Source organism: Mizuhopecten yessoensis, unplaced genomic scaffold, assembly GCF_002113885.1.
Source record: "Mizuhopecten yessoensis strain PY_sf001 unplaced genomic scaffold, ASM211388v2 scaffold1255, whole genome shotgun sequence".
Classification (NCBI taxonomy): domain Eukaryota; kingdom Metazoa; phylum Mollusca; class Bivalvia; order Pectinida; family Pectinidae; genus Mizuhopecten; species Mizuhopecten yessoensis.
Window position 1 is genome coordinate 269181 of NW_018403955.1, and position 22985 is coordinate 292165.

General features: G+C 39.7%; 1 protein-coding gene across 1 annotated transcript; it reads right to left on the reverse strand.

The window, feature by feature from the left end:
• Window positions 1–3660: 3660 nt before the first annotated feature.
• LOC110458534 (fizzy-related protein homolog) lies at window positions 3661–22985 on the reverse strand. Its single transcript, XM_021510267.1, has 13 exons — window positions 22876–22985; window positions 21639–21746; window positions 20997–21110; window positions 20557–20691; window positions 20253–20312; window positions 19728–19829; window positions 19328–19483; window positions 18533–18598; window positions 18208–18310; window positions 17329–17747; window positions 16902–17006; window positions 6666–6758; window positions 3661–6165 (listed from the first exon to the last, which is right to left on the reverse strand). The coding sequence occupies exons 2-13, from the start codon at window positions 21702–21704 to the stop codon at window positions 6124–6126; spliced, it is 1461 nt and encodes a 486-aa protein (XP_021365942.1). The 5' UTR covers window positions 21705–21746; window positions 22876–22985; the 3' UTR covers window positions 3661–6123.

The window sequence follows — 22985 nt, forward strand, 5'->3', positions numbered from 1 at the left end:
TGAGGGTACAGGAGAAAGCCCCGGCCTCCATCAGGGTGTGAGTGTACAGGAGAATGCCCCGACATCCATCAAGGTGTGAGGGTACAGGAGAACGCCTCGGCCTCCATCAAGGTGTGAGGGTACAGGGGAACGCCCCGGCCTCCATCAGGGTGTGAGGGTACAGGAGAACGCCCCGGCATTCATCAAGGTGTGAGGGTACAGGAGAACGCCCTGGCATCCATCAAGGTATGAGGGTACAATAGAACGCTCCGGCTTCCATCGCGACATGTTGGAGGGTACAGGAGAGCGCCCCGGCCTCCATCGCGACATGTGTGAGGGTACAGGAGAACGCCCCGGCCTCCATCGCGACATGTGGGAGGGTACAGGAGAACGCCCCGGCCTCCATGAAGGTGTGAGAGTACAGGAGAATGCCCCGGCCTCCATGAAGGCGTGAGGGTACAGGAGAACGCCCCGGCCTCCATCAAGAAAGAGGGTGTGAGGAGTCTCTTCACTAAGGACAAAATAAATGGGAGCTCTAAACATTTACATGTCTCTGAATGTATGGCATTAATCCGCGGTATATTTACTAGTTTTGGACATATTCATAGTACAAAGATGATGCCGATTCTTGAAAAAATATGAAATGTCACTAAAAAAAACACCACATGTTGTTAATTACATGCATACGAATCAGGTAGAAAAGGTCATTGTAGGCCAAAGAAAGGTCTACGTACAATACCGGATTTGATTCTCTGTCCCTAACCGCAGATATATACACATATAAAATGACGTCCTCCATTTTTCACTAAATGTGAAGGTCACCAGCGTTTGCGGATTTTGTTTCGCTTCGAAAGTGGTAAAAGGTTGTATTTTTTCAAATCCTAAAACAGATTTTTTTTCAGCATGAAACTTATTTTTAATGTTGATTGTCCAGCTATATTATTAGTGACAGGGAGTTAAACAGTTGAGAGTGACTCAGTCCCCGGTCACTTTCAACTGTATAACTCCAATGATACAAGCCTCTCGGATTTGACCCTCCATAGTCACCCTAATCTGTGTAACTCCAATGATACAAGCCTCTCGGATTTGACCCTCTATAGTCACCCTAATCTGTGTAACCCAGATGATACCGGACTCTCGGATTTGACCATCCATAGTCACCCTAATCTGTGTAACCCCGATGATCCCAGCCTCTCGGATTTGACCCTCTATAGTCCCCCTAATCTGTATACCCCCAATGATACAAGCCTCTCGGATTTGACCCTCCATAGTTACCCTAATCTGTGTAACCCCGATGAAACAAGCCTCTCAGATTTGACCATCCATAGTCACGCTAATCTGTGTAACCCCGATGATACAAGCCTCTGGGATTTGACCATCCATAGTCACCCTAATCTGTGTAACCCCGCTGATACTAGCCTCTCGGATTTGACCCTCTATAGTCACCCTAATCTGTGGAACCCAGATGATACCGGACTCTCGGATTTGACCATCCATAGTCCCCCTAATCTGTGTAACCCCGATGATACAAGCCTCTCGGATTTGCCCCTCCATAGTCACCCTAATCTGTGTAACCCCGATGATCCCAGCCTCTCGGATTTAACCATCCATAGTCCCCCTAATCTGTGTAACCCCGATGATACAAGCCTCTGGGATTTGACCATCCATAGTCACCCTAATCTGTGTACCCCCGCTGATACTAGCCTCTCGGATTTGACCCTCTATAGTCACCCTAATCTGTATAACTCCAATGATACTAGCCTCTCGGGTTTGACCCTCCATAGTCACCCTAATCTGTGTAACCCCAATGATACAAGCCTCTCGGATTTGACCCTCCATAGTCACCCTAATCTGTGTAACCCCAATGATACAAGCCTCTCAGATTTGCCCATCCATAGTCACCCTAATCTGTGTAACCCCGCTGATACTAGCCTCTCGGATTTGACCCTCTATAGTCACCCTAATCTGTGTAACCCCGATGATACAAGCCTCTCAGATTTGACCATCCATAGTCACGCTAATCTGTGTAACCCCGATGATACAAGCCTCTCGGATTTGCCCCTCCATAGTCACCCTAATCTGTGTAACCCCGATGATCCCAGCCTCACGGATTTAACCATCCATAGTCACCCTAATCTGTGTAACCCCGCTGATACTAGCCTCTCGGATTTGACCCTCCATAGTCACCCTAATCTGTATAACCCCGATGATACAAGCCTCTCGGATTTGACCCTCCATAGTTACCCTAATCTGTGTCACACCGATGATACCAGCCTCTCGGATTTGACCCTCCATAGTCACCCTAATCTGTATAACTCCAATGATACTAGCCTCTCGGGTTTGACCCTCCATAGTCACCCTAATCTGTGTAACTCCAATGATACCAGCCTCTCGGATTTGACCATCCATAGTCACCCTCAAATGTGTAACCCCAATGATACCGGACTCTCGGATTTGACCCTCCATAGTCACCTTAATCCGTATAACTTCCAAGATACCAGCCTCTCGGGTTTGACCCTCCATAGTCACCCTCAAATGTGTAACCCCAATGATACCGGACTCTCGTCTTGTTTTGTGCCATTTTTATCAATTCCTAAAATATAACTGTTATTCGTTACGAAACCAAGAATGTACATCCCTGTTTATCAAAAGACTGCCTATCGTCGTTAAAATTTGGAAGAACGGCAGGGCAATTCTAACATCACAAATGGAAATGACCACTGTTTGCTATTTTTCACGCTATATTGTTGTCCGACTGTACAAGAAACTTTATTCTCACGACTGGAGAGTTTCGTGTGAAACGACAAGTAAAATTTAACAGTAAATAGGTAATACTACAAGTGTTTATTTGACGTGTGGTGTTATAAAGGATCTTGATTGGTCGATTACTGACGCTTCTTAATTTTATTATTACAATGTAAAACGTAAAGCCTCGAACCTTCCTGTACGATGTAGCATGTTGATGTTCAAACGTTATTCGTTCATACGTATGTTTCAGTGTTCCTAATGTAGTAGGCACTTTTGGTACTGACGGTTACCTAACAAGCGATATGAAGTTTGGCGGCTTTATTTACACATTAAAGTGTATCATGGAGTGTGCACTCTCCCGCGACCTCAGTATGTGGGTCAGTCAGCATCACATCAGAACACAGGCGATCAAAACCTGATTAGTTCATCCACAATAAACCCTTCCTTTCGTCTGGTACATTTCAAAATATACTGCTATTTGAAGCTAAAAATAAATTCCCAGACCTTCGAAAATATAGACGATAAAATGTGTAAATTTTTATTATTACTCTCAATTTTTTTTTATACATTTCGAAAACGACTCGTTAAGCTAACCAGTGTGTGATGAGTTGTGCCCTCGCCGACGATCACATCAGTGTGACCCAGCGATACAGACGATAGATTTAACAGATCAATGTTCGCCGGAATTATAATGTAGTGCAGTGACGGCCCCTTAGTTTCTTATTTGGAAAATGACCTTGCGCATCTTGAATTTTACGACCTCATATTAAGGTTTTCAATTGTAATTATAATAATCAGATTTGTACATTGTATATTATGTTAAGTTTTTAAAGGTAAATTTTTTACTTCGAATGTGACTGTTCTTTTGTCAATTTTGTAGAGTTTTTGCAGACTCGACTTCAATTTTGAGAAACAGAGAAATCAAACAACACATTTTCTTTAATTTTTTATTAAGTTCTCTGATACTGTACTTTCAATGTACATGTACCTTTACACATTCCCTGACAAAACATCATACATTCAACCATGTCCCTTAACTCATTCACCCCTGAAATTTTATAATGAACTATTCCAACCTTTAAATTGAATGAGTTTAAATGCATCTTCAGGGGTGAATGAGTTAACAAACAAACACCAACAGTCTAAATGCGATGAAGATTAAATGACCAGCCTTATGTTTGTGACTCTTGAAAAAACCGGCCAGATTGGAAAGTATCAACTTTCTGGCTGAAATAAATTACAGGTTAATTGGAAGTACAACTGGTTTTGCTAAGATCATGAAAAATATCAATGTACATACAAGAAATTAAATTAACCAGATAAAGGAGGTTCATAAAACTTCAAACTAAGTGTATAAGTGACTTTTGTGTTGTCATTGTAAAAGACTGAAAGTGTTGACCTGAAAATATCTGAAATCTTTGAGATACAACTGATTATGCTGCTAGGAAAATAATGGCACATTTTCCTTAAAAATCTTTCATAAAATAAACTAACTTAAAATACAGTTCCAGGATTGATTGGTTAAGTCAATTCTTAAAAATAAAACTAGAAATCAACTAGTGTTAACCCAAACCAATGTTCAAACCCTCAATAATAGTAAAATGCAAATGTCTTGCTATAAAATTTAAAACATTAACATTTTTGTTTCTTTTAAACTACAACACTGCCATGCTTATAGATGGCTGTAAAATCTAATGAAGATGAAATTGTTCCAATGAGGTATAAGCCTTATGATCACTTAAGTCAATCCCTATATTATTGGAGTAAAAGATTTATTGACAATTATTCACTTAACAGACTGCTGCAACTGGCCATAAAAACGTCTCGTTAAATGTAAATGAAAGCAAATATCTTTGAAACAGAAATGAGGGGTAACCAGTAATTCTTGAAGGGATGAATACATTAAAAAAAAGGGAGACTAAAACATTCATTTGTTCCCACAATAATTGTTTCCAGTGACAATCCTAAAGATTATGGCAGTTTTGGTGAAGATAAGTTTACATCCACATCTAATGAATCAACAAAAAAAACATATAGCACCAAAATTATTGACTTGATGAAACACTGATTGATTTATAACTTGGGACAATACACGATGACTGGCAGCCGTAGTAATGTATGTATATGAAGTATGGGGACTATGGAGACTGAAAAGGATGTACAATGAAAGTGAGAAAACCAGATGTCGAATAGTCTGATCTTTTCCCAGGGACACTTAGGTAGTGTAGGTCAGAAAGTCCACAATATTCAGTCTTTTATTGATCAACAATTATATATTAATACTTGTGGTGTTATTTTGTGGAAACAAGTTTTCTTCTCTACGCCACATTTTGTTTGTTGCCAGAGTATTTTTGCCAGCAAAACAACAACTCAATATCAGGATATTATATATATATATAAAAGGGGAAGAAAAAAATAAATTAAAAACGTGTATGCAAGAAAATTATTAACAACATGGCAAGCTCTCTGCCTGGTAAACTTTACATTAAATTAGTGAACATGTTCTCAGGTTGTGTTACCCACAGAGCAAAACCGAGACGATTCAAACACCGTACTTCATGTGTGAATCACATTAATCACAAAGTTTATGTCAGCAAATGTAACAAGTCAAGAATTGCACCTGGCAGTAGAAACCCTTTCATATAATGGACACACAGCACAGACATCATATGGTTGAACGAACAGTAAAACATTTGATGGTAACAGGCATCGGTGGCATGTTGAACATCTACACTACCACTACAAGTTTCTATCACACAATGTACTTCTAAATTATTAACCTTCATTTGTCAACTGGCATATTTCTTTTGCAACGAATATTATTTTTTTAAACTGGATTCTTTTAAATACTTTTGTAAAATAACAAGTTTGATTCTATCTAACGAGTTTATATGAATGATTTGCATACAATATTCTCTACCACTGACAATACAAATTGACAAATATACCACAACAGCTTTGCCATTATCAAGAGATTCAAATATGTATTGTCAAATATCTTCTATATGTGCTTATCCAAATTAACAAAATGTTTCATTAGAAAATAGCCAACGCTGTTTCTGTCAAAAGTAAACTTTTTTCTGTATGATTAACCTTGTATGGCATCGACAAAACCAGTTCTCTGGAATGCCATATGGCAGCAATGAAACAGTGTTTTTAATAATCCCCTGCCTCCCTTACTCTGACACCTTACTCTGACAATGATTATGTGTCATGACATCCGTATATAAAGTTCTGTCTGATGTACTGATGGGTGCAAATTGTGTGGGCTCTGTCCTGGTTGACTTTGTTTACATTTTGACACTGTAATACTTTGGCACAACATGTGACACTCTATGTCAGTGTGTCAGATGAGCCTTATACACAACATGTGGTCACGAAAAACATGTACAGTCTTCAACGGATTCGTGTGAAGAGATTCAACACTGACTTTGATTCCTGCAAAAGATAAAAAGACTTTTGTTGAATTCTGTGAAACACAAGAGCTTCTTAAAACGAAGTACATTAATAGTATATCCTTGTAATTTTATACTGCACATTGAAGACAACAATTCAAATTTAAACATCATATTAAGAGACCCAATCACACCATATTTCAAGGCTCTTCATTCGAGTTTCTTTAATTGGCTACAGTGTGACTATATACCAAGGTACAATGTACTACTGCGAAGGTACTTATATAATAGTTATAAAACAAGGTGATTTTTCACATTAAATCAAAACATTTCCAATATTATAACAACTGCAATCAGAAAATCACAGTAATCCTGCATGTTATGAGATAATTTTAGAGCTGGGTCATGATATTTCCAGTATTACTTCCAAATAATAATACATGTATGGTGTGATACGTACAATTTAGGAATACTTGTACAGAATATGTAATGAATGAGCAAATTGTAAGTAAATTCCAAAACTAAAACTTGATTCAGGTTTACCTTAGTTGACCTTGTTTTGCTGAAAACATTCCAGAAGCGTAGAGTTTCGTCCCCAGCACCTGTTACTATTGCCTCTCCATCTGGTGACATCGCCTGGTAAGAACAAATCATGCAGGTTTCTTCATTAATTGGTTGACACAAATTTTATGTACACAATATACATATTAAAGATATAAGAAATCTTTTGGTTAGTTTACAAGTTATATCTAAAAGCATGGATGAAATGATTTGTCAATGGATGAAATGATTTGTCAATGGTAAATACAGGACTGAGGTATAAATTAGTTTTTAACCTATTTTTATATGCTGTTGTTGATCTACTACCTCATGGCTACTTAACCTAAATGATGAAAAGATGTGAAACATATTAATACTCTAAGAGTACAACCTAGTTTTATTGCGACAGACTAGACCTACTGACATAAACCATGTCAGCAGATACACATCTCCAGCCCTTAAACACACAATTTCACTATCTGACATCGATCTAGATAACATTGCAAGTCTAATTGGTTGTGATGGTGTTAAGAAACAAATGATGTTTCAACAGCATATTAATATGACCCATTAATCAAGGTACAATTTGTCAGTGCTGTAATGCTGTAGTCCTCAGGCTAATGATGTGGCTGGTGTGTGATGGGGTAATGTGATCCCTTCTGGCTGTGGCTGGGAACGACAGCTAACATAGATACATATCTGGTAAGTGTACAGAAGCAGTCAGCTGGCTACCAGCTGATCTACAGCCTGGGATGGACCAGTTCAACCATGGGGGCTTCTTTTAACTCCACAAAGTACTGGGGGCATCAATTAACTCCATAAAGTACTGGGGGCATCTATTAACTCCACAAAGTACTGGGGGCATCTATTAACTCCACAAAGTACTTGGGACACCACTATCACCAAACACTTCTGAGGGCACCACTATCACCACACACTACTGAGGGCACCACTATCACCCCACACTACAGGTGGCACCACTATCACCACACTGGGGGCACCACTATCACCCCACACACTACATGGGACATTGCTATCACCACACACTACAGGGGGCATTACTATCACCACACACTACAGGGGGCACCACTATCACTACACACTACAATGGGCACCACTATCACTACACACTACAGGGGGCACCACTATCACCACACACTACAGGGGGCACCACTATCACCATACACTTCAGGGGGCACCACTATCACCACACACTACAGGGGGCACCACTTTCACCACACACTACGAGGGACATCGTTACCACCACACACTACAAGGGACACCACTATCACCACACACTACAGGGGACAATGTTATCACCACACACTACAAGGGACACCACTTTCACCACACACTACAGGGGGCATTAATATCACCACACACTACAGGGGACACTGTTATCACCACACACTACAAGGGACACCGTTATCACCACACACTACAAGGGACACTGCTATCACCACACACTACAAGGGACACCACTTTCACCACGCACTACAGGGGGCATTAATATCACCACACACTACAGGGGGCATTGCTATCACCGCACACTACAGGGGGCACCACTATCCTCCGACACTACAGGGGGGACCACTATCACCACACACTATGAGGGAAATCGCTTTCACCACACACTACAAGGGACACCACTATCACCACACACTACAGGGGACATTATATCACCCACACTACAGGGGGCATTACTATCACCCCAAACTACAAGGGGCACCACTATCCTCCGACACTACAGGGGGGACCACTATCACCACACACTACAGGGGGCACCACTATCACCCAACACTACAGGAGGCACCACTCATTACTATCACCCCAAACTACAAGGGGCACCCCTATCCTCCCACACTACAGGGGCACCACTATCACTACACACTATAGGGGGCACCACTATTACTACACACTACAGGGGGCACAACTATCACTACACACTACAGGGGGCACAACTATCACTACACACTACAGGGGTCACCACTATCACTACACACTATAGGGGGCACCACTATTACTACACACTACAGGGGGCACCACTATCACCACACACTACAGGGGACATATCACCCACACTACAGGGGGCATAACTATCACCCCAAACTACAAGGGGCACCACTATCCTCCCACACTACAGGGGGACCACTATCACCACACACTACAGGGGGCACCACTATCACTACTCACTACAGGGGGCACCACTATCAACACACACTACAGGGGACATACCACCCACACTCCAGGGGGCATAACTATCACCACAAACTACAAGGGGCACCACTATCACTACTCACTACGAGGGACATCGTTATCACCTAACACTTCAAGGGACACTGTTATCCCCCCAAACTACAAGGGGCACCGCTATCACTTCACACTACAGGGGGCACCCCTATCACTACACACTACAGGAGGCACCACGGGGGACACTGTTATCACCACACAGAACAAGGGACACCGTTATCACCGCAAACTACAAGGGACAATGTTATCACCACACTCTACAAGGGACACTGTTATTTCCACACAGTACTGGGGACATTACTATCAACACACACTACAGGGGACATTATATCACCCCACATTACAACACTACAGGGGGCACCAGTATCACTACACACTACGAGGGCCATCGTTATCACCTAACACTTCAAGGGCCACTGTTATCACCCCAAACTACAAGGGGCACCACTATCACTACACACCACAGGGGGCACCACTATCCCCACACACTACAGGGGGCAGCACTTTCACCACACACTACGAGGGACATCGTTATCACCTAACACTTCAAGGGACATCGTTATTACCTAAAATTTCAAGGGTCACTGTTATCACCCTAAACTACAAGGGGCACCACTATCACTACTCACTACAGGGGGCACCACTATCAACACACACTACATGGGACACTGTTATCACCACACACCACAAGGGGCACCACTATCCTCCGACACTACAGGGGGCACCACTATAACCCCACACTACAGGGGGCGCCACTATCACCCAACACTACAGGAGGCACCACTATCACTACACACCACAGGGGGCACCACTATCCCCACACACTACAGGGGGCATTACTATCACCACACACTACACGGGGCTCCGCTATCACTACACACTACAGGCGGCACTACTATCACTACACACTACATGGGGCGCCACTATCACTACACACTACAGGCGGCACTACTATCACTACACACTACATGGGGCGCCACTATCACTACACACTACATGGGGCGCCACTATCACTACACACTACATGGGGCGCCACTATCACTACACACTACGACACACTACAGGGGGCACCCCTATCACTACACACTACAGGGGACCCCACTATCACCACACACTACATGGGACACTGTTATCACCACACAGAACAAGGGACACCGTTATCACCACCCACTACAAGGGACACCGTTATCACTACACAGTACAAGGGACACCACTATCACCACCCACTACAGGGGACATATCACCCACACTACACGGGGCATCACTATCACCCCAAACTACAAGCGGCACCACTATCCTCCGACACTACAGGGGGGACCACTAACACCACACACTACAGGGGGCAGCACTTTCACCACACACTACAGCTACAGGGGGCACCACTATCACCCAACCCTACAGGAGGCACCACTATCACTACACACTACAGGCGGCACTACTATCACTACACACTACAGGCGGCACTACTATCACTACACACTACATGGGGCGCCACTATCACTACACACTACGAGGGACATCGTGATCTCCTAACACTTCAAGGGACATCGTTACAGGGGACAATGTTATCACCACACACTACGAGGGACATCGTTATCACCACACACTACAACGGACACCGTTATCACCACACACTACAGGGGGCAGCACTTTCACCACACACTACAGGGGACAATGTTATCACCACACACTACCAGGGACACTGTTATCACCACACAGTACTTGTGACCCCGTTATCACCACACAGTACAAGGGCATCGTTATCACCTAACACTTCACCACACACTACAGGGGACAATGTTATCACCACACACTACCAGGGACACTGTGATCGCCACACAGTACAAGGGACACCACTATCACCACACACTACAATGGGCACCGCTATCACTACACACTACAGGGGACACCACTATCACCACACACTACAGGGGGCACCACTTTCACCACACACTACAAGGGACACTGTTATCACCACACACTACAAGGGACAATGTTATCACCACACACTACAAGGGACACCACTTTCACCACACACTACAGGGGGCACCTCTTTCACCACACACTACAGGGGGCACCACTTTCACCACACACTACAGGGGGCACTACTATCACCACACACTACAGGGGGCACCACTTTGACCACACACTACAAGGGACACTGTTATTTCCACACAGTACTGGGGACATTACTATCAACACACACTACATGGGACACTGTTATCACCACACACTACAAGGGACAATGTTATCACCACACACTACAAGGGACACTGTTATCACCACACAGTACAAGGGACACCGTTATCACCACACACTACAAGGGACACTGTTATCACCACACACTACAGTACTGGGGACATTACTATCAACACACACTACATGGGACACTGTTATCACCACACACCACAAGGGACAATGTTATCACCACACACTACAAGGGACACCACTTTCACCACACACTACAGGGGGCATTAATGTCACCACACACTACAGGGGACACTGTTATCACCACACACTACATGGGACACTGTTATCACCTCAAACTACAGGGGACACTGTTATCACCACACACTACAAGGGACACCGTTATCACGACACACTACAAGGGACACTGTTATCACCACACAGTACTTGTGACACCATTATCACCACACACTACAAGGGACACTGTTATCACCACACAGTACAAGGGACACCGTTATCACCACACACTACAAGGGACACTGTTATCACCACACAGTACTTGTGACACCGTTATCACCACACACTACAACGGACACTGTTATCACCACACAGAACAAGGGACACCGTTATCACCACACAGTACAAGGGACACCGTTATCACCACACACTACAAGGGACACTGTTATCACCACACAGTACAAGGGACACCGTTATCACCACACACTACAAGGGACACTGTTATCACCACACAGTACAAGGGACACCGTTATCACCACACACTACAAGGGACACTGTTATCACCACACAGTACAAGGGACACCGTTATCACCACACACTACAAGGGACACTGTTATCACCACACAGTACAAGGGACACCGTTATCACCACACACTACAAGGGACACTGTTATCACCACACAGTACAAGGGACACCGTTATCACCACACACTACAAGGGACACTGTTATCACCACACAGTACAAGGGACACCGTTATCACCACACACTACAAGGGACACTGTTATCACCACACAGTACAAGGGACACCGTTATCACCACACACTACAAGGGACACTGTTATCACCACACAGTACAAGGGACACCGTTATCACCACACACTACAAGGGACACTGTTATCACCACACAGTACTTGTGACACCGTTATCACCACACACTACAACGGACACCGTTATCACCACACACTACAAGGGACACTGTTATCACCACACACTACAAGGGACAATGTTATCACCACACACTACAAGGGACAATGTTATCACCACACACTACAAGGGACACTGTTATCACCTCACAGTACTGGGGACAATTACACTTTTACACATAGTGTGTTGTATGAGATACCTGTTATAGTGGTCAAGTACACCTTTAAATATACGATGTGTGATACAGAATACAAACTACATATTGGTTTAGTTCATCTTCATACATAAACATAGAGTAAGGTATGTAAATACCCCATACAGTGGTCCAATTCATGATCACCTTCACACATAATCATCGAGTTTGGGGTGTGGATACCCCATACAGTGGTCCAATTCACCTTGCTATTTACAACAAGGCATGAAGTGCACCATTCTAGACATGTGTCCTATAGCTCCCTCAATAAATGAGATGGGCTACATAGATTAGCCAGTAAGAGGACTACTAATGGCAAGACAGTTCAGTGATATACACACACATGTTTGTTTAAAATGATAAATCACATATGATGCAGGCAATTGACAAGCTACAGATTTTCATCTCAGCTGGAGTCGTTGGTGCACTTCACAGGCAGAAAATAACAAATGTTAGTGCGTAAATGCATCTAAAAATCCCATCAAACAGAACATATTTTTGATCCTAAAAACTGTGGGTTTTTTCATGTGAAATATTTTATGTTATGTTTGAGAGACCAGACACTTAATTACGCAGTAATATATCAAATTAACTTTGGCAATTATAAAACAATCAATGACTGATCATTGATTAATCATAATCGCATAATTAAAAAAGAAATAAAATATAAGTATTCACTAAAATGGAAAACTTGTGGTAGATCTTTTTTCAAACTATATACAAAGTGTTATTATAGTGCAGTTTGGCAAAAACTATAAGGTAAATTGTTCTTTTGAGAAACTAGGTGTGCTCCATATCTCAAAAACTTGTGGAAGTATTTATGTTATAGTCAAACCATGACTGATCAAAGAAAATCATGATCAATTAGTCAGAAAAACTGGATGAATTAGTTCATGATCATTCCAAACAACCTCGTATCAGATACATTTTATATGCATCATGATGATTTTAATGGGTAAATTTTCGATCTCACTTCAAAAATTTCTCTAGTCACCTTATTAGCATTCAAGCGATAGACAGTACAAGTTGTGTCATACAAGTGTTACCGAGGCAGCAATTTTACAAAATGAGCCAGGACTACATATCTGTTCAATGAAATAACTTATTCTTACAAACCAGAAAATAATGTAACATCCTCCCTGTCTTTCACATGGACAGTTTACTGGAGAAATGTGGTGCGTTAACATGTTCTTTTATCACATTTTTGTGCCCACCACACAGTTTATTTCTAGAACCAACTAAACAAATTGGCCAAAAGCTTTGCTTTCATTCCAATTCCAGGTCACACTTTTGTTCAAGCTGAAGTGTTGTATGATTAAGTGTAAGAGTACCAGTAAACACTATATAAAACATATAATTGGATGAAAAGTATTGATTTTTTTTGGACAACTCTTGATATCAAATTTACCAGCCTGGATGGACCTTGATCTGGAGATCCTGTACACTCCTGATTGTGTAAAGAAATACTATACCTACATTTTGATTCATAATTGGTTAATCTACAACTGTACTATTAAGATATCAATATTGAAACATGACAAAGGCATTCAGTATAATGTGAATATTCCTGCCATCATAACCAAAATCCAGTACCATATACATATACAATACTTACAAAAAATATATAAATATTATTATTATATGTTTCTCAAAATTCCCTTTTGAAAATTAACATTAACAACTTGTATACCAAATAACCAAGCCCATATCTGGTATCTTGTGTATCCTGTAAATACTTACCAGATAGAGTACCCTGTATGTGTGTCCTGTTAATACTTACCAGATAGAGTACCCTGTATGTGTGACCTGTAAATATTTACCAGATAGAGTACGCTGTATGTGTGACCTATAAATACTTACCAGATAGAGTACCCTGTATACGTATGTACTTACCAGATAGAGTACCCTGTATGTGTGTCCTGTTAATATTTACCAGATAGAGTACCCTGTATGTGTGACCTATAAATACTTCCCAGATAGAGTACCCTGTATACGTATGTACTTACCAGATAGAGTAGCCTGTATGTGTGTCCTGTTAATATTTACCAGATAGAGTACGCTGTATGTGTGTCCTGTTAGTATTTACCACATAGAGTACGCTGTATGTGTGTCCTGTTAGTATTTACCAGATAGAGTAACCTGTATGTGTGACCTATAAATACTTACCAGATAGAGTACCCTGCATATGTGTCCTGTTAGTATTTACCAGATAGAGTACCCTGTATATGTGTCCTGTTAATACTTACCAGATAGAGTACCCTGTATGTGTGACCTGTAAATACTTACCAGATAGAGTACCCTGTATGTGTGTCCTGTAAATACTTACCAGATAGAGTACCCTGTATGTGTGTCCTGTAAAAACTTACCAGATAGAGAACCCTGTATATGTGTCCTGTTAATACTTACCAGATAGAGTACCCTGTATGTGTGTCCTGTAAATAATTACCAGATAGAGTACCCTGTATGTGTGACCTGTAAATACCTACCAGATAGAGTACCCTGTATGTGTGTCCTGTAAAAACTTACCAGATAGAGAACCCTGTATATGTGTCCCGTTAATACTTACCAGATAGAGTACCCTGTATGTGTGACATGTAAATACTTACCAGATAGAGTACCCTGTATGTGTAACCTGTAAATACTTACCAGATAGAGTACCCTGTATGTGTGATCTGTAAATACTCACCAGATAGAGTACCCTGTATGTGTGACCTGTAAATACTAACCAGATAGATTACCCTGTATGTGTGTCCTGTTAATACTTACCAGATAGAGTACCCTGTATGTGTGATCTGTAAATACTCACCAGATAGAGTACCCTGTATGTGTGACCTGTAAATACCTACCAGATAGAGTACCCTGTATGTGTGTCCTGTTAGTATTTACCAGATAGAGTACCCTGTATGTGTGACCTGTAAATACTCACCAGATAGAGTACCCTGTATGTGTGACCTGTAAATACTAACCAGATAGATTACCCTGTATGTGTGTCCTGTTAATACTTACCAGATATAGTACCCTGTATGTGTGTCCTGTTAATACTTACGAGATAGAGTACCCTGTATGTGTGTCCTGTTAATACTTACGAGATAGAGTACCCTGTATGTGTGTCCTGTTAATACTTACCAGATATAGTACCCTGTATGTGTGTCCTGTTAATACTTACCAGATATAGTACCCTGTATGTGTGTCCTGTTAATACTTACGAGATAGCGTACCCTGAATGTGTGTCCTGTTAATATTTACCAGATAGAGTACTATGTATGTGTGTCCTGTTAGTATTTACCAGATAGAGTACCCTGTATGTGTGACCTGTAAATACTTATCAGATAGAGTACCCTGTATGTGTGTCCTGTAAAAACTTACCAGATAGAGAACCCTGTATATGTGTCCCGTTAATACTTACCAGATAGAGTACCCTGTATGTGTGACATGTAAATACTTACCAGATAGAGTACCCTGTATGTGTGATCTGTAAATACTCACCAGATAGAGTACCCTGTATGTGTGACCTGTAAATACTAACCAGATAGATTACCCTGTATGTGTGTCCTGTTAATACTTACCAGATATAGTACCCTGTATGTGTGTCCTGTTAATACTTACGAGATAGAGTTCCCTGTATGTGTGTCCTGTTAATATTTACCAGATAGAGGACCCTGTATGATACTTACGAGATAGAGTACCCTGTATACGTATGTACCTACCAGATAGAGTACCCTGTATGATACTTACCAGACAGAGTACCCTGTATACGTATGTACTTACCAGATAGAGTACTATGTATGTGTGTCCTGTTAATATTTACCAGATAGAGGACCCTGTATGATACTTACGAGATAGAGTACCCTGGATACGTATGTACTTACCAGATAGAGTACCCTGTATGATACTTACGAGATAGAGTACGCTGTATACGTATGTACTTACCAGATAGAGTACCCAGTACCCTGTATGTGTGACCTGTAAATACTTACGAGATAGAGTACTGTGTATGTGTGTCCTGTTAATATTTACCAGATAGAGTACCCTGTATGATACTTACGAGATAGAGTACCCTGTATACGTATGTACTTACCAGATAGAGTACCCTGTATGATACTTACCAGATAGAGTACCCTGTATGATACTTACCAGACAGAGTACCCTGTATACGTATGTACTTACCAGATAGAGTACTATGTATGTGTGTCCTGTTAATATTTACCAGATAGAGTACTATGTATGTGTGTCCTGTTAGTATTTACCAGATAGAGTACCCTGTATGTGCGACCTGTAAATACTTACCAGATAGAGTACCCTGTATGATACTTACCAGATAGAGCACCCTGTATACGTATGTACTTACCAGATAGAGTACTCTGTATGTGTGTCCTGTTAATATTTACCATATAGAGTACCCTGTATGATACTTACCAGATAGAGTACCCTGTATACATATGTACTTACCAGATAGAGTACTCTGTATGTGTGTCCTGTTAGTTTGGCTATCTGAACTAACGATGGATACTTCCAAACAAGTATCTGATTCTGTGAATAACCATGTGTACTGACCTGGAAATAGAAAGTGAGATAAAAAACTTAATACATAAGATAACAATGATACAAAATTTCATCAGCTAGCGTATCATTACCAGAGTTACCCCCCTTACCAAATTAAATAGCCCAAATGGCTAAATGTCAAAAAGTTATAACAAGTATAATGGAATTCCAATCACAGGTATAATATTGACAAACTTGCTTCAATATTTAGCAGATAGTAAACTATTGTGTCTCATTTATTGATAAAAGTAGTGTAGTAGATATCATCAGTTGAAACTACAACTTTATAAACAGGGAAACAAAAAGCAATGCTGACCAAGAGCAAAATACTCACCAATTCATTTGAATGTTTTGACCAGGCTAGATTGCACACTTGTGATCCTGTATCTACACACTGAAGCGGCTGACCAGTCAATGTATTCCAGAAGCGAATACAGCGGTCAGCAGTCCCCCCACCACTGGCTAACAGACCATGTTGGTGGGGGGACCAGGCGATAGCTTTCACTGCTGCCAAATGTTCATTGTAGGTCTGCACAGGACTGGTACTGTTCATGTTCCACACATACAACTTATTGTCATTGCCTCCTGAGGCTAAATGTTGGTGATCTGGTGACCATTTCAGTCCACAAACTTCCTGTCTATGACCACTCAATTTGCGTTCGGGTACTAAGCTAGGTGTTCGTATGTCTCTTTGAAGAATCAGCCTGTCTCTACTTCCTGATGAGAGCACATCTGTGTTCCAGGCAAGGGCTCCTATTTAACCCGAAAATAAGTTAACAACAAATTCCCCATCATGTAGCGAATGCTTTAACTAGTCACTTGTTTATCATTGTAAATGTGCTTTTATGGTCCAAGTATTAGAAGCACAGGTCAAACATACCTAGTTTTTTTGCCAATTTCTCGACAAAACGTGCTATAGATACCTTGTATTTAGGATGTTAATATTGTATTTGTCTTTTTTCTATTATTTCAAGGTCTAGTAGTTTGAGCTTCTATTTTAAAGGTGCTCCATATACAAATACGAAAATCAAGTACCACACGTATTTCACCAACTGCTGAACATGTTCAGTTGCAAACACATTGTTCCTGATGGATGTGATCAATAAAATGTTTTATCAGATATATTGATGGTCAGTCAGTTTTTGTGGAAACTTTACCAACTACAGACACATTAATTTATAATAAGTATAATGCATTTCTGATCAAGTCTTACCAACACGAGCACTATGACCTTCCAGAGTATTCAGTTTCTTTGTAGCAGCTACATCCCAGATTTGCACATAACCCTTGTGTGTCCCTACAGCTACCAAATGACCCTGTGAAAAAAATTAATGTTTAAAACTGAATAGAAGTCTACACCATGACAGGATGTAAATTCTACTTAAAAGAAATATATTGATACTTGAAATAAATCAATTCAAATTGAAATAAATCAAATTTCATTCAAAATTTCTCGTAAATCATGAGCTCTTGGTCAAGTTTTTGCTTCACCATGTTCAAAATATGTAGGAAGAACACTTCTCCATCAAGAAACTTACCCTCTCTGACCACGACACCGATGTTACAGTGTCCCCATCATTGCATAGATCACAGAGCCTGGTTACCTATAAAGAAGAATACAACCAAACTAGAAAATAAGTCAGCCATACTTAAAAATCACATGGTAAACATGGGTAAGTAGAGATGTAACTGTACCAGTCCATATATATGAATCAGTTAACCTGCCATTTGTGATGGGCAATCAGTTTAAAATCAAAGTTGATAATGAGCTTGTAGTCGGAGAAAGTAAAATGATGGATGATAAACTGTATAATCAGTTTATAATTTAATAGACAGAGTTGTAAAATATGCATCAAATTTCTTTCTTTTAAAATGAATGGATTTCAAGCACTTTCTAGGCTGTTTTGTCAATCATATAGTACAATTCATAAGAATTATTTCCTTTCAATGCATACTTTACACTGTGTTATTTGACATTTTGATTTCAATAATACACCCATTATATCGTTTATAGAATTTGTAATCAATAATCAGAGTTAGAAAGTACAAAGGGAAAATTGATCGATTTTGGATTATAATTTGAATTGGTGCCTTCTCAATGATTTAAAATTTTCTGTCTATGGAACCACTTGCGATTGTATTGTTGATAGGAGATGGTTCAGAAAGTTGTAATAACTTGTGCCATATCCCTTTGTACCAAATCAGACAATAAAAGATGTTTAAATTCATGTAAAAGACTTTTTTAAGTTCAGTCAATATTGTAAAATACTTTCTGATAGCTATGTGAAACTGTGTGCGACTGAATATATCCATACACAATACTTATAAATTACCTGACTAGTACATGCACTCCATAGATACACACAAGTGCCTAACCCCACACTCAACACATTCTGTGATGACCAGTCGACAAGATTTAGGTAGAAGTCGTCCTGTAACTCTGGCGCATCTAGAACTTTGAATGGTATCTTTGATATCTTCCTGACAGCCTGTGGATTACATAACAGTCATAAACATTACATTTGTTCTTCTCTAATGGAAATATTAAGACAAGTCAAAGAATTGTAAAACAAGGAAACCATTTTAAAGCAAATTAAAAGTTCAACTATAGATCAATTTATTGTCAAATTACACTTATAAAACAGTACATCTCTGAATTCAAATAGATGACCAAGTACACTTTGTACTTTTACCACAAAACAGTAATTTATCCTCTGTAAATTAACTATTTACCTTGCGTGGCGATCTCAGAAGTTTCTGACTTTTGCTACCGACTGGTGATAATGAATATGGTGATGAATCACTGAAGTCCAGACTTCTTCTGGGTACATGATACTTTCAATGAAAAAAAGACGTAAATGAAACTTAACGTAACAAACATTCATATTTTCATTTATACAAAATTTAACTATGAAATATTGGTGAACCATGTATACGTAGGGTGATTAGGCCATGTCATAAAGAATTCACATGATAGATGCTTTAAGCATTCCACAAGATGCCCGTCACATCTTAAATCACAATTTATACCACGATTCCAAACTAAAGGTTAACAGTTTAATATAATAGTTTTAAAAAGACTCTGTGTAGATCCGAGTTTGACCAACTGCAACAGCTAAATGTGTAAGATTGTGCAGGATAGGATTACTTAGGCATATTTTTAATCATTGGCAGGTGTGTATGCACAAAAAGGAACTGCACATGTATTTTGGACAGACTTGTGGTTATTTGTTGAACAATGTTCTAAAATATACCTACCCGAAATAAATTTTTGCTCTCTTTTGGGACCAGAATTCTTCTTTCATCTGGTTGTTGATCCTGCAAAGAAAGTTGCAACATTTTGTCGATTAATGCTCGATTTCACTTCAGGTCAGACGAATTAAAAAAGTGGTTCATCAGTCTAGATCGCCGACAAGGTTTTTCACTTCTAAATATCTTGTAAGGTAATGGTAAAGCCACATTTCAATCTCATTAAATCTGACTGGATAATATCAAATGGAGGAAATAGAGGACAACAATTTAACTTTTCCAAGAAGTTGTGATAGATCGAATTGAAATATACCTTCAGATCTTCAATTCCTGCAGACAGCAATTCATTTCTTAAAAGACAAGAGTATGCAAGTCCATCCTTAACGTTGTCACTGGTCGTCTGTTCTTTTGATTTTGTACTAGGTGTTGGTGAGGGTATAGGGCTCTCCTGAATGACAATTTTAACACACACCATTATGCAAGTACAATTTAAAGGCTATGGGGTCGGAATCATTATTATATAAAATCACATGGTGAATGCAAAAATGGATTACTAGGAGCTTTTTCAAAAAGAAAAATCTTTGCATACAAAGCATCCACTGAAAAGTAAATTGAAGACACATTGGTAATTCCAACAATATCATTACTTTAAAATAAAATAAATCGTTAGATTGTTCTCCCGTCAGACATTACTGTTTGTAACTGAATTATTATATATGAGCATGTATCAGAATTGAACTATAGCTAAATTACCTTGGACATATTGAAATTAATGTGCCAACTTGCTCCGGCTCTACTGGGAATGAACCTGTCTCCATATTTATCTTTGCTAGGAGATGCAACTGGGCTCGGACTCAATGAAAGAGGCTGAAATTAATGAAAAATAACATTAATTTTCTTGTTGTTATATATATAACAGATATGGGTTTTAATGGATCAGGACTTACCAACTCCTTAAAAAAGTTCATTGGTATTACATGCTGGATGTCAAGTATGAAGGGTAAGCACAATAACTGGTTTATATCTGTTGTCACTATAATGTGACCAGGTGGATAGAGTACTGTGCTGGGTGCATTAATATTTGGCATAGTATTTCACAGGGTAATCGCCTGGTAATAGAATGCTGAACCATATAAAAAAAAATAAAAAATTAAAGCATAAATTACATTCACTTATGTTACAAAATATACATGTGTAATAGGGCGAGGAAAATTGATAAAGATAGTGCCGCCGCTGGGGCTCGAACCAGCGCCCATTGGCTCTCCAGCCTGATGCTCTACCGCTGAGCTAAAGGGAAATTCCCTACAGCTGACGCCTGTAAAGCAACCTAATTAATCCACATCTTTTACACATTTACATACATATTTGATTAACAGTTCTATCATCACAACTTACGGAAGCATATGGCGACACCTGACCATTTTGCTGTCTGAAAAGCCTTTTTTCATACTCTGGATCCATTTTGTTTGTGTTGTTCAAGAAGAATCACTCATTTCTTTGTAACTAGTTTAGAAAATAAAATTACAAAAATCATCATTGCATGCAAATATGTAGTAGCTTGACTGTCAAAATGAAATAACAAGACCAAGATTCCTATAGAGAACCTCAAAACTCTAGATAGCGACTGTCACCAGATAGCGTTGGTCATGAGATTCCTGGTCATTGCATTGGCGATTAATCTCCAGTGTTGTAGTTTTATACCATATACCAGCATTTTGATACTATTTTGTTAATTTTGGTACAGAGATGTTCAGAACCTGTATAAGATGTTTTTGTATATATTACTTTCCAAAAGTTGCTTTCAACACATGAAGATTTCAATCTGGAAATTGATTAACTTGTTTGAGTTCAGCATTTTTTTTCCCAAAAATAAACTGAAATATTCTGATTTTTTTGGTACTCGAAATTCAAGTTTGGTTTCAGTCTTTTTCAACTCTATGTGTTTTAAGGAGTAGTAATTGTATAGTCATGAACAGTCAAACTTTTGGAGTTTGCCATTTTGTTCAATATTAGAGGACTAATTATATGGGTATATTGAAATGGGCACCATTGGCAACAAGGGTGAAAAATCCCTTGACCAGACAGAGATTATTCAATCAATAGCACCAACTACTATATTTGGTAGAACAGCACCAGACAAATTGGAGCACTGAGGATTTATATAGTACACCTTCAAGAAGACTCAAAAACACAAAAAATAAACTGATATTTTCTAATAATCGTCGTCATCTATGCCAATGCGAGCAATCCTGAATGACTAGCAGAGCCGACACCAGCTGACAGGCCAATCGAAATTTGCTTCAACTGCAATTTACGGTTTCAGAGAAACATGTAATCTAAAAAAAACGTTTGTTTCTCAATATATAAGAAAATGTTATAAATTGATAAACATTAACAACTTCAACACTTTGAAGGAAGGAGGGTATAGATAGCATTGATAGGGGGTAGCCTTATGGCCAACGTAATTTTCCAAAACAAGCAACGTCAGCTATCATCCGTACTGTCAAAACAAAAACAACAGTAGAACATTCCTACTTTTCCTTGAATTATCTGTAGTTAAAATGGGTATATTTCGATTATTATATTACAGATTGATTTTAAAAGAAGGTTTTTATCGTTCGACTACACTCACCTATAGAAAGATTACAGATTAAGTTAAAATATAAACAAACGATTCGACGTTCGATATTACACCTTTTCCAGTTTCCATAAAAGCAATATGGAGGATTTAGTGCATCATGG